Raw genomic sequence first — 13,788 nt, 5'->3', positions numbered from 1 at the left:
GAGGAGGAGTTCAGTAATCAAGTGGATAAGATGACCCATTCTGTAGACAGTCAGCCTCTCTCCCCAGCCATCCCTGTCATTGCTCAATGGGCACATGAACAAAGTGGCCATGGTGGTCGAGATGGAGGTTATGCTTGGGCTCAGCAACACGGGCTTCCACTCACCAAAGCTGACTTGGCTACAGCTGCTGCTGATTGCCAGATCTGCCAACAGCAGAAACCAACACTGAGCCCCAGATATGGCACCATTCCTCGAGGTGACCAGCCAGCAACCTGGTGGCAGGTTGACTACATTGGACCACTTCCTTCATGGAAAGGACAGCATTTTGTTCTTACTGGAGTAGATACTTATTCTGGTTATAGATTTGCCTTTCCTGCACGTAATGCCTCTGCTAAAACCACCATTCAGGGACTGACAGAATGCCTTATCTATCGTCATGGTATTCCACACAGTATTGCTTCTGACCAAGGAACTCATTTCACAGCCAGAGAAGTACGACAATGGGCCCACGATCATGGAATTCACTGGTCTTACCACATTCCCCATCATCCTGAAGCAGCTGGTCTGATAGAAAGATGGAATGGCCTTTTGAAGATGCAGTTACAGCGCCAATTAGGTGGTAACAGCTTGGAAGGCTGGGGCAGAGTTCTTCAGAAGGCAGTATATGCTTTGAATCAGCGCTCGATATATGGTACAGTTTCACCCATAGCCAGAATTCATGGGTCCAGGAATCAAGGGGTGGAAAACGGAATAGTTCCACTTACTATCACTCCTAGTGACCCTCTAGGAAAATTTTTGCTTCCTGTCCCCATAACTCTAGGTTTTGCTGGCTTAGAAGTTTTGGCTCCAGAGAGGGAAGTGCTTCTACCAGGAGCTACAACAAACATTCCATTGAACTGGAAGCTCAGACTTCCCCCTGGTCATTTTGGGCTTCTAATGCCCTTAAACCAACAGGCTAAAAAAAGGAATAACAGTGTTAGGAGGGGTGATAGATCCAGATTACCATGGGGAAATTGGATTACCTCTTCACAATGGTGGTAAGCAAGATTATGTCTGGAGTGTAGGAGATCCCTTAGGGCGTCTCTTAGTACTACCATGTCCTGTGATTAAAGTCAATGGGAAACTACAACAGCCTAATCCAAGCAGGATGACAAAGGACGAAGACCCATCAGGAATGAAGGTATGGGTCAATCCTCCAGGAAAAGAGCCAAGACCTGCTGAGGTGCTGGCTGAAGGAGAAGGAAATACAGAATGGGTAGTAGAGGAAGGTAGTTATAAATACCAATTAAGGCCACGTAACCACTTGCAGAAACGAGGATTATAAGTAATATGAATGCCCCATTGTAAATTTACAAATGCCTTTGCGATTGTACGAGGGATAGTTATATCATGTTAGGCGTATTCACAACCTTGTTATTGTTTCATGTGAACATGAGATATTATTTGTGTCAAGTTGACAAGGGGTGGATTGTAGTGGCTATTCCTGGTTGTCAACTTGACTATATTTGGAATGAACTACAATCCAGAATTGGAAGGCTCACCAGTGACCCTTATCTGGAGGCTTGGAGATCCTTATCTGGATTTTGGTATGGAGATCTTGAGCCATAGTGGCTATGGATTCCAGAAGATTGAATCTCCGAGTTTAAGGAACACACCTTTAATCTGGGCTACACCTTTTCATCTGGGATTAAAGGTGTGGTGGAACACACCTTTAATCTGAGCTACACCTTCTGCTGGAGACAATATAAGGACATTGGAAGAAGGGAGCTCTGGCTCTTGCTCCTTCGCCTGCTTGCTGTGTGAGACTGAGTAACTGCTAGATCCTTGGACTTCCATTCACAGCTGCGACTGAACAATTGTTGGGAATTGGGCTGCCGACTGTAAGTCATCAATAAATTCCTTTACTATCTAGAGACTATCCATAAGTTCTGTGACTCTAGAGAACCCTGACTAATATACGGGGTCTCTCATTGACCTGGAATTTACCGGTTCTACTAGACTGGCTGACCAACTGCCTCCAAAGATCCTCCTCTTCCTGTTTCCTTAGCATGTGCCACCTTGCCTGGCCTTTTACATACCTGCTGGTAGTGCAAATGCAGGTCCTTGTGTTCTGTATTGATTGAGCCATCTTCCTAGCCCCACCCCCTCCTCTCAATATCCCCCTCCCCTGTGTGTGTGTGTGTGTGTGTGTGTGTGTGTGTGTGTATCCATATCATCATATCGTACACACTAGGTGAAAGCATAATGACTGAGACACACCCACACTGAGTAACATGAAGGTATATGACCCATCTATAGAGGGGACAGCAGTGGCTTTTGCATTAGATAGACTCATAGAGATCCATCTGCATCTGCCTACTGAGTGCACTGCCTGCACCATCACTCAGCTTGAGTTGTGTGTCTGTCTGACTGTCTGTCTGTTTAAATCACAGTCTCTTTTCAAGTTCCCTGTTTCTGCTAGAGCCGTCTCTGGCATAACTCAGGGACTCCTCATCTAAGCATCTCTCCTTTATGAAATCCTACACTGCCCATTCACGTTCCTCCTAAATAGAAAGACTAAACTCACACCAGAAGACAGGTATCATTTCTGAGGCATTTTAGTTCAATCATGTGTTCTTTAATTTTTTTTTTCATCCACTCAAGCTGCTATGAATACCCCTCAAGGCACGGGGATTGATTGTAAGTCTCCCTAGCTGTCCTCCCCATCTCCCTCTCTGAGAGTCCACCTAGCAGGCCATTCCTCCAGGCAGTCTTCCATCTTTCTATTCTCTAGACAGCCTCTCACTGCAGTCTGGCTTAGTCAGCTTTCTTTCTATAGTTCACACTTTGAAGTCTTAGTTAGAGTTGCTAATCGGGCTTCCCAGGTTACCTTCGCAGCCAGGGAGTAGAAGCGAGCAAGATCTTGTGTCTCAGAGGTTGTGTGTGAACCAGTCTTCACCCCTTTCTAAATATGTGACCCCGGGTGGGTCACTTCAGGTCTGTTTGCCTCACCTGTGAACAGGAACAAGAGTAGCGCACCCTGAGAAGGTTTAAAACAAATGCCTCAGTGACAAGAATAGAGAGAGGTCCTGAGGGAGAGCAGCCATTGCCTTCAGCTCTCACCATAGCAACAAGTACATTGACTCAATTTAGTCAGGCCCCAGGAGGAGGGGCTGGTGCCTTCTCCTGACACTGCTAAACGCACGCACGCAGTTTCTTTCCTTCCTTGACTTCCAAGGGAATCTCAGTAAAGTTGTTCTTTCTTTATGAAATCACACACAGACACACAAAATCACCTGATCACTGGTGAGAATGAAGGAGTGAACACTCTCACACACGGCCTGTGTTTAGATGTGAATCTCCTTTAACCCAGTCATCCACTTATACAAATACCATAAGGAAATAATCTCAAATGCAGGCACTGACAGGAATGAGGACATTCTCTGCATTAGTATTTACATATGATAAGGTCCAGGAGTCATGGAGACAAGCAGGAGTCCAGGGCAGCACACGGCCAGACAGGGACCAGGCAGGACTCCAGGATCTGATAGGACAAGGATATCACAGAAGCAAGGAGGGTGTGGTCCCTGGGAAGCCACAGGTGACCCCAGTGAATTTGCTAAACTGAGAACCTGGTACTTGGCACAAGGCAGCGCTGTGGATACAGAAGAGCCGTTTATAGCACACACACTACGAACAGGAGGGAATGTGCTGTATTTTTAGACAGTGGGGCTTGCTCATCTGAAAGTGGGACATGGATTAGAAAGTCCCAGGTTCAAGGCCTCACTCTGTCAACACGGAATAGTCACTCACGTCAGCTAAATGTAAGAACTTCATTACCTAAGAGTAAGGAGCCCAGAGCATGACTGAGAGTAAGCATGGTGGCTTGACTAGGAAAGGCTACCGTGGGCTAATATATTTGATGCTTGGTCATTAGGGTGTGGAGATACTTGGGAGGAATTAGGAAGGGTGGACTTGGTGGAGATTGTCACTAGAGGTGGGCTTTGAGCTTTCAAAAGCCCAGGCCAGGTCCAGTGTCTCTCTCTTCCTGCTGCCTGTGGATCTGGATTGCAACTCTCAACTTCCCTAACACCCCTGTCTGCCTCCAGGCCGCCATGTTCCCCGCCATGACAATAAATGGACTAAACCTCTGAAGCTGTAAGCAAGCCTCTGTTAAATGCTTTCTTTTAAAGCCTTACCCTGGCCATGGTGTCTCTTCCCAACAATGAAACAGCGACTGAGACAAAAAGTATACAAAGTAACCATTAATAAATGCAGTCTCCCCCTGCAGATGGCTACCGAACGCTCCTCTCTATCTCTCTGTCTGCAAACTCTGTTCTTTCTCCACAGCTGTGTCCTCAGCTGATGCCTTCTCCAGTGTCCCCAACAGGACAGCCGTCCTCTGCCTTATTAGGGAGAGAGCAGCAGGGATGAGGTCACAAGACCTTATTCATTACATAGCAGTGACAGAGCCCAAGGAAACAGAAGAACTGCCGGTCAAGTTCTTTTGGTCCTTAGCAGCCACTGTTGAAAGAACTGTGTGTCCCAGATCCCTGATCACCTAGCTGTCCCCATTCTGTCTCACAGGTACCTTTTCCTCCTGTAGCCTGGACACCTGGTGAGCTGACACCTAGACCTAGCAGCTGCCATGGGCACTCCAGGTAAGCAGCCTTGTACCCCACTCCTGCACATGGCCTACACTTCCAGAGCCTCTGTGCTGAGTGCCTGCTGGGGAGTCAAAGACACAGATGAGAACCCCAAGGGGAGCGCAGAGAGTTTCCCAGTCCTAGGTTACAGTGGCTCCCCTTCCTCGCTTTGTCTTGGGTAAATTCTTAGGAGTCACCTCCTCAATACCCAGCCTGAAAAATGGAAGCCAGGAGGAGAAGAAGGAAGTATGGAAGGAATAAGAGGCAGGGGGGATGGTGTCTTAGGGTTTCCACTGCTGTGAAGAGACAACTGTGACCAAGGCAAGCTTATAAAGTACATTTATTTGGGGCTGGGGATGACTTACAGTTTTAGACTTTTAGTCCATTATCATCATAGCAAAAAGCATGGCAGCATCCAGAGAGACATGGTGCCGAAGGGGCTGAGAGTTCTACGTCTTGATCTGAAGGCAGCCAGGAGAAGACTCTGTCTTCCACAGCCACCCAGGAGGAGGCTCTCTTCCATACTAGGCTGGAGAGTGAGCATAGGACATCAGAGCCCACTACACAGTGACTCACTGCCTCCAACAAGGCCATGCCTACTCCAACAAGGTCACATTTTCTAATAGTACCACTTTCCATGGACCAAGTATATTCAAACCACCATGTGTAGACTGGAAGCAACCTGCTCCAGATCCTTGTGTCCTCAAAGTCACTCTGATGACCAGCCTATCTTCAAACTCACAGCAATCCCCCTGCCTCAGCATCCCAAGCACTGGGATTAAAGGCATGCACCACCTTGCAGCACTAGCTCTATAGACCCATCATTCATTCATTCACTCACTCACTGTAATTACCTTTTAAAGCTTGTATTACTCACATCTATCATTGTTGTAACTGATGAAGACAGATTTATTTTGCTTACTATGTAACATAATTGCTCCATCCAGGGATGCAGACAGGCAGGAAGGAAGGATGGGCCATTCACATCATAGCAGACAAAAAAATAGCAAAGCAGTGAAAAAAAAACAGCCAAGACAAGAGGACCCCCATCAACCCCAGAGACCCCCAGAGCACTCCTAACAAGAGCAGGGCCCTCTTCCCATGGTGCCTCCACTCAGTCTGTGAGCCTCTCATTAGCTCAGGCTTTACGCTCTGATTAGATGGAGAAGCCCCCTCACAGCCCCCAGATAAGGGCTACTGAACTCCTAGGTATTTATTAATCCAGTACTATTGAAACTCGGGATTAAAAACTGACCATTCCTGTGCTGAAGGTCACATTTGGGGCTGGAGAATGGCTCAGTGGTTAAGTGCACTTGCTGCTCCTGCAGAGGACCTGGGTTCAATTCCCAATATCCACATCCGGCTCACAGTCTGTAAACTGCAACTACACAGGATCCAATGGCCTCCATAAGCACCAGGCATACATATGGTGCACACACATAAACTCTGGCAAACATTCATATGTTCAAAACAAAAATAAGGAGAAAGATGTGAATCCACATTCAAGAGCCAACACCAGGCACACAGTAAAACGAAGCTATCACTAGGACTTCCCTCTTCCTGGGGCTGACGGACTCACATCCTCATTGTTCTCAGCTGAAAGAGACTCAAATCCCTGCAAAGTACCAGGACACCTCCCAGGTGCATTAGTCTCCTCAGGATGTCATCGAAAAGGTCACTGGGCAGGTGGCTTAGAAAGAAAAGATCTCTTCTCTCAGTGCTCTGGACTCTGACACTCACAACCAAAGAGCAGCAGGTTGGCCCTGGACAGCACTCTCTTCCTGCTTGGCAGAGAGTTCCCATGTCCTGTCTGTGTGCCTGGACAGAGGGACGGGGGCAGGAAAAGAGAAAACAGACAGGGGGAAGAAAGACAAGGAGCGGGAAGAACCGACAGTTTCTTCCTGTTTCTGTAAGGGTGCTAACAGGATGGGTCAGGAGCTCACACACACCCAAAATTTTGTCCTTAAAGGTTCTGTCTCCAAATACAGTCACCAGGGTTAGGGCTTTTTACAAGGGCTTTTAAGAACACACTCAGTCCCTATCACTAGTGACACCATTAAAATCCTCCATGTGGCAATTGCTCAGACACACAATTAACCAGTGTGTCCCTGACCCATTCAAACTCTTGTGCACTGTCCTCAAACCATATATGTTTCCTTCTCATCTAGACAGAGAATGCTTCATTGAGACTGTGGCTGAGTACCTCCTGGATGTGATAAGCACAGAGGACCTGCAGCTCCTGCTGACAGAAGAGGAAACCTGGAAACACTTTGTGGCAGAAGTTGATTTGTCCAGGTCACCTCCCCGAGGGATGCCTGCAGTACCAGGGTTCAGGCCTGGTTGGCTTGTTCTGGGCAGGAATACTCTCCCCAGACAGACCAAGTAGTTAGGGTTGAGGGTGTCTCTTCTCAGCAAATATTTCCCTCACCATATTCTCTACCAGGAAAGAGCCTCTGCCTGGGGGGAGATGGCAGCAGCCACAGGGAGCAAAACTATTCCTGCCATTGGCATTCCTGTGACCATGGGAAGTTAGTTTATTACCTTCTTTGTTATTCGGTCACTATTGACTGGCATTGTAAGAATAATAAGATAATGCATGTGGAGAGCCCAGCACATGGCCAGTACACAGTAGGCAGCTTACACACAGTAGGTGTCCATCAAAAGTTATCTTTTTTAAAAAAGATTTATTATTATATATATATATATACATATATATATATATGTGTGTGTGTGTGTGTGTGTAAGTACACTGCAGCTGTCTTCAGACACACCAAAAGAGGGTGTCAGATCTTATTACAGATGGTTGTGAGCCACCATGTGGTTGCTGGGATTTGAACTTAGGAACTTTGGAAGGGCAGTCAGGGCTCTTACCCACTGAGCCATCTCTCCAGCCCCAAAAGTTAGCTGTTAAAGTAGTGTGTGGGTGTGTGGTTTTTGCATGTGGATGAGTTTATTTTACAAGCATTCTTCTTATATCAGTCTCCCCTATTACAGGGAAGAGGAAACTGCCTTGCGAGAAGCTCTTGCAGAGATCTTTTCAGATCCTGATGGAGAAGATGAAGATGAGCTCCAAAATGACCTGCAGGACAAGAACGAGAGGTACTCAGCCAAAGACCAAATGAAGCCTTTTTTTTTCTTGATAGGAAGGGAAAAGAACAGTGTTAGAGGATCATGTGTAAGAGATTGAATATTCAGAGACAAGCTGGTTAAGTGTGTGTCTGAGTGCCTGCCACAGGACCTATATTAATGATGTCACTCATATTGGGGATGGAGTTGGGTCCCTAAACTCATTGGTAAATGTCTTAACTCTGGTGACTGTGTTTGGAGATGGAGGATTTAAGGACACACAGTATTGAAATTAAGTGAGGGCAGGTATGAGCTCCCTAACCCACAGTACAGTCAAGTCCATAGTACATCAAGGCCCAAGAGGACGCGAGACCCCTACAGCTGTGAGCCACTAAATGTAGGGTCTGGGACCTGAACTCACTTGGTCTGCAAGAGAACCATGCATAGGTAGATTTTCAATTCATTCTGTCCTTAAGAACTAAAGATGGTGTGATTTTTCAAGTGTACTCATCCCGGTAAGAAAGCTTACAGAGCTGTAATGTTCTCCTCTGCTTCACAGTGAATGCTCTGTGCTCCCACAGGACAGATCTTACTTTATAAGCTGTCTTCCTTGCTCAGCTGTCCCTCCTCTTACAGGAAAGAGGAAGATGCCTTGAGTGAAGCCCTGGGTGAGACCGTAGCTGATACTGATGCAGAAGATGAAGAAGAGATCCAAAATGACCCGTGGCACAAGGAAAGGTTCTTGGATGCTTATCCTCGGGTGAAACTGGAGCTTGAGGAGAGCATCAGGATGCTCCACGCCCTGGCAGATAAGGTTGACAAGGTGCACAGGGACTGCACCATCTCACGGGTGGTGGCCAGCTCCAGCAGTGCTGTGTCTGGAGTCCTGACCATCCTTGGTCTGTCTCTGGCACCTGTGACAGCAGGAGTCAGTCTGGCATTGTCAGCCACTGGCTTGGGGCTGGGGGCAGCAGCGGCTGTGACTAGTGTTTCCACAAGCATTGTGGAAAAGGTAAGTGTGGTGTTTGCTGAAGCTAAAGCCAGCAAGCTGGTGCCAACCAACAAAGACACAATGAAGGGCATGAAAGAAGTTTTGGATCAGAGTGGTCCCAGACTTCTTTTCTTATCCATGAATTCCTTCAAGAAACTGAAAAACATCAAGAATAATATTCATGCCATCAAACTGACCAAAGCCAACCCTAGCCTTGTAACTAATGCTAAGCGCCTCATGACCACAGGAAAGACATCAACAGAAACCACTAAACAAGTGAAGGAAGCCTTTGGAGGTACTGCTCTGGCAATGACCAAAGGAGCCCGGATCATGGGTGCAGCCACCACAGGTTTCTTCCTCCTGCTGGATATAGTTAGCCTTGTAGGAGACTCAAAGCATTTGCATGAAGGAGCAAAGGCTGAGTCTGCTGCAGAGCTGCGGCATCAGGCTCAGGACCTAGAGCAGAAGTTACAGGAGCTCATTCGGGTCCATGACAGCCTGATTCAGTGACCATTTCCCCTTCAGTGTAGCGCAGAGGACTGGGGGAGGGAGTGTGCTGGACAGAGCCATGCACACATGGGAGTCCCTGACTGTATCCCTTCTAGGCTCTATACAGCCTTGCAGTTCAGCCAAGTGGACAATCGCGGTGACCGTTCACGCCTCCCTTCTGCCTGCTGCCCTACTTTTGCCTATGACTCATTCAGAGCTATGCAAGGAAAAAATGTAGACTTTTTTTAAGAACTCTGGAAACTTTGTGGGTGGATTCATAGAGTTAACCTTCTCCATCACTGGCTATAGTGTAGGGATGGCCTTGTTCCATTGCCATCCAGAAGATGGTGAAGGGAAGAATTGTAATATCCAAAATTAATTCAAGACCACCCAGTACCTTCCCCCTTCGAAAAGGACTTTCCAAACTATACTAACAGGCTAAGTGCAAAGCCATTTAAGGAAGCTGGCTGACTAAACAAATGTAAAAACAGTTTTAGCAGTCGAAATGACTGAGCCTACAAGCTGCCAAAACAATATTAGCTTTTCTCAGAGAAATAACCATAACAAGATAGCAGCTCCCAGAGGAATCCCCCTACCCCTCCCCACACTGAATTCTGACAAAGACCATAAACCACCCTGACCTTGTTGCAAGAATTCCCCTGACGTTAATAGCTGTGATGTTAATAGCTGACCCATAAGTTCAAAATGTATTATTACTTTGCTGACCAAATCATAATAACCCACCATGGGGGCAAGCAAAGTGAGGGACTAGGCCAAAGGGTTACTTAGTCACTATACAAACCAACCAATGCCTGAAAGGGTTACTTGCTGTAGCAATGAAAATAAGACAGCTGCCCTGTTGCTCAAATCTGCCCCTTACAAAGATATAAAAATTGTGTTCTTTCTTTGTTCTGGGTCTCTCCTCTGGCCTGTGTGCTGAGAGGGGAGTCCCCAATATGTTGGATCAATAAAAATCCTCATGCAGTTTGCAGCGATGATGGTGGTCTCTGTGGTCTTTGTGAGTGAGGGTCTTTTGATGAACTACAATAGAATAATACAAAACCAAGGGAAGTGGCTGTTCCCATCACCCACCCTGAGGGTACTGTGCGCAGGCTGACAGCGATGCCACTCCCAGGGAAGACCTCAAGTGGGGTAAGAGTTGTGAGAGCCTCAGGAAACAGATCCAAGCATTGATCACTTGGTCAGCCCAGGGCAGGATGCTGTATGTAGACAGAGCATATGCACAGATTCTGGGTCTCCTGCTCACAGAGCCATGAACCCTAGCATGGAAGCTTGTAGAGGTCAGTGCTAGAGGAACATCAAACGGTGTTAGAACTCATGTAATAGTTAGCACAACCATGATTGGTGTACCTTGGAGAAGCAGAGTCCTGAGGACTTCTTGCTGTTATGAAGCATCACTCTGCTTGCTGTTTTTGAAATCTTCACGTCCTTCCTAATCTATGTCTTGTGTGAAGATTCTAAGGGGGCTTCCAGCCCCTCACTGAGCAGTATCATAGGTACTCACATTAATAATGTTTCATCTTTTTCTAACATTGGTACTGGAGCAGATTAATGATTCAATCACCACCCTCAGAAAGAACTTAGAAATGTAGATTGTCAGCAGTGACCACCACACTTCGAGTTTGGAGATTGAGACATTAGGTTAAGATGTTTGTGTTAGGGGTCTGGAGAGATAGCTCAGTAGTTAAGAGCACTGACTGCTCTTCCCGAGGTCCTGAGTTCAAATCCCAGCAACCACATAGTGGCTCACAGTCATCTGTAATGGGATCCAATGCCCTCTTCTGGTGTGTCTGAGGAGAGTGACAATGTACTCACATACAAAGAATAAATAAATACATAATTTTAAAAAGATGTTTTTGCTAGTAACTGTGATGTAGAAAATCCTAGAAAACAATTTGAAGTTCAGAAAGGCACCCTTTTAATGGTTGACTAGGGATTTTTTAATGTCAGGAAACAAGAGCAAAAAAAGACTGGCTGGTACCACGCGCCACGCTTGCTACAACTGGGCTTGTGATCAAGGTGATAATTGACTTCCTATACCCATTTTTTGCACTCAGCTTCCTGACATAATTTAATTTAAAAATGATAATTAGTAGATTATTAATGCACTCTGAGAATTTAAGATAGAAATGACTCATTTTTTAAAAAAATATAAATGTTTAGATTTGTGATTCTGTTAAGATTTTTATAAGATTGTCTTTTAAGATAAATAACAAAATAACTGATTCTTGCTTTCTAACTGCAAATTGGAGCCTTACAGGAAAGACAAACTGCCTGAGAAAATTATCTCGCTTGCTTACACTTTGTTACCCTATAACAAGTTGCTTAGTTACAAATGTTGTAGGTTCTTGGGAATAATTTGCCTTTTTCTTCACCTGTGATATATAAAATGTTTTTCTCAAAAAAGGTATTTGGGAACATACTGGGTTTTCTTTTTATAATCATTTGTTAAAAGATTAATAGAATATAGTCACATTGTAATTTTATTTTTTTAATTTTTTTGGAGGGGGGAGGGTTTGAGACAGGGTTTTTCTGTGTAGCCTTGGCTGTCCTGGAACTCACTCTGTAGACCAGGCTGGCCTTGAACTCAGAAATTCACCTGCCTCTGCCTCCCAAGTGCTGGGATTAAAGGTGTGCACCACCACATCCAGCGCACATTGTAATTTTTAGGTTGTTTGGAAGATTTTGCTTGGATATATAAGATGTGGGAAAAAATAAAGTGTTGGAGCTTGTTTTGCTTCACCTACCAACTGTGCTGTGTGTATGAGTGTGTACGTATATGTATGTATGTGCATTTCTGTATCTCTGTGTGTCTGCATGTTTGTGTCTGCATGTGTGTGAATATGTAAATAAGTGTGTGTGTATGTGTGTATGTGTGTCTGCATGTGTGTGTGTGTGTGTAAGTGTGAGTGTGTGTGCAGGATTCTTTCTCCCCTTTTTTATTTTTCTACCTCACCAGTCCCCAAAGACTTCAGAGATTTCTTCCCAGGCACAGGGAGTGTGGGCTTTATTCCCTCAGAGAAAAGTCTACTGAGTGAGGAATCACCAACTCTATGCCCTTGCCTCAGTTTCCCCTGACCTGTCAAAGATGGCCTTCGACAAAAGTCCATACCCATGTACCATATTCACAATTGAAATTAGCTGTTACTGTTGCTATACCCAGTTCCCACCTTCAGATGCCAGAACATGTTCCTTATCTCTCCCAGGTGCCCATTCAATCCCTTCTCTTGGCTGCATCTTCAGCTGATCACCTTTCACTAGGACTCTGACAGGACGGGAGGACACTGCCTTCCTTCCGATGCCTGTAGGTAGCAGGACCACATCTGTGAGTTACGTGACACAGGCAAGTCAGTTACCACTTCCTGACTTAGTGTTATTGACATTGAGGTTTACTATAAGAAAAAAATAGGGTCATAATATACATGGAGAGCTTAAAATATGGTCAATGCAGGCTGGAAGGATGGCTCAGTGGTTTAGAGCACTGACTGTTCTTCCAGAGGTCCTGAGTTCAATTCCCAGCAACCACATGGTGGTTCATAACCATCTGCAATGGGATCTGATGCCCTCTTCTGGTGTGTCTGAAGAGAGCAATAATTATATATATTTTATATATATATATATATATATATAGAGAGAGAGAGAGAGAGAGAGAGAGAGAGAGAACATAGTAGGTACTCCGATAAGTTGCATTTGAAATCCTAGTACAAAGAAATTAGAGTCAAATTTCTCCTTGTAGGAGACAGGTCTCAAGAACCTTGTTTTAGGACAAGTCAGAAAAGTGTAGATAAAATCAACCTGTGATCCAGGTTCTGGCTCAGTCACTTTCCTCCCATCTGAGGAGCTGTAACAACAGCAGGATCCTTCTGTGGGTTTAGAAGGCAGAGAGCCTGTGGTGCAGCTGCACGGAGCTTGAGTTTAATCCTAAGCATCCTTGTTAAGCCCCATTCCATGGGAAAGGGAGTTCACTCTCAGAGGATGTGGTGACAGACTGGGATGTGCAACACATCAGGGACGGAAAACCAAGTGCCAGCATCCTTTCCAAAGCCCAGAGAGACCAGGACCAGGGTCACAGCCAGGGGTCAGGAGAGACAGTGAGTGACCCTGGAATGGAGGCATAGATGGAAGACATGACAGCAGGGCTAGAAGGACAGGGAGGGGTTGAAGGCACAAAGCAGAGGCGCAGCAGGGGAGGAGGGTACCTCGTCACCCCTGCTCTGACATCATCCAAGGGAGGGCAGGGATTTGCTTGAGTTTGTGCTCCACACGCAGTCTTTGCCGCAGAGTCCTCAGGTAGCATTTGGGACTCATCTCTGTTCTGCTCAGAGCTCCCTGAAGAAGAAGAGTGTGACAGCTTCCAAAGTCAGCGTGGTCAGAAGACAGCGTGCACGACTGGAGACTGAGGATGGCCAGGCTCCTTATTCACAAGTGATATTCCCCTGTTACACCATCCAAATTCAGGGGTAATTCAACTTCTGGCCTGGCACTTACTACAGCTGGGTCGCACATGCTCTTGAGTCTTTGTGTGTGGTTTTCACATGTTCAGCGAGGCGCAGGTGCTTTGCCTCATCTATCACAGGAGCAGGAAGCTGTGCTACA

The 13,788-nt window shown here is 46.0% G+C and overlaps 1 protein-coding gene and 1 long non-coding RNA gene across 2 annotated transcripts in view; one reads left to right on the top strand and one right to left on the bottom strand.

Moving 5' to 3' along the window:
* Apol7b (apolipoprotein L 7b) overlaps positions 1-10,167 on the top strand; it is a 25,252-nt gene extending 15,085 nt beyond the window's left edge. Inside the window, exons 2-5 of the mRNA NM_001024848.2 lie at positions 4,567-4,640; positions 6,794-6,920; positions 7,620-7,724; positions 8,328-10,167. Coding sequence (NP_001020019.2) covers positions 4,628-4,640; positions 6,794-6,920; positions 7,620-7,724; positions 8,328-9,192 — 1,110 coding nt within the window. The 5' untranslated portion in view covers positions 4,567-4,627 and the 3' untranslated portion in view covers positions 9,193-10,167. The remainder of the gene's footprint in view (positions 1-4,566; positions 4,641-6,793; positions 6,921-7,619; positions 7,725-8,327) is intronic.
* Positions 8,735-13,788, bottom strand: Gm36194. Its single transcript, XR_384215.3, has 3 exons — positions 13,392-13,788; positions 12,363-12,494; positions 8,735-8,838 (listed from the first exon to the last, which is right to left on the bottom strand). It is a non-coding gene; the product is annotated as a predicted gene, 36194 (long non-coding RNA).

Source organism: Mus musculus, chromosome 15, assembly GCF_000001635.26.
Source record: "Mus musculus strain C57BL/6J chromosome 15, GRCm38.p6 C57BL/6J".
Classification (NCBI taxonomy): Eukaryota; Metazoa; Chordata; class Mammalia; order Rodentia; family Muridae; genus Mus; species Mus musculus.
This window is presented reverse-complemented; position numbering and strand designations above follow the sequence as displayed.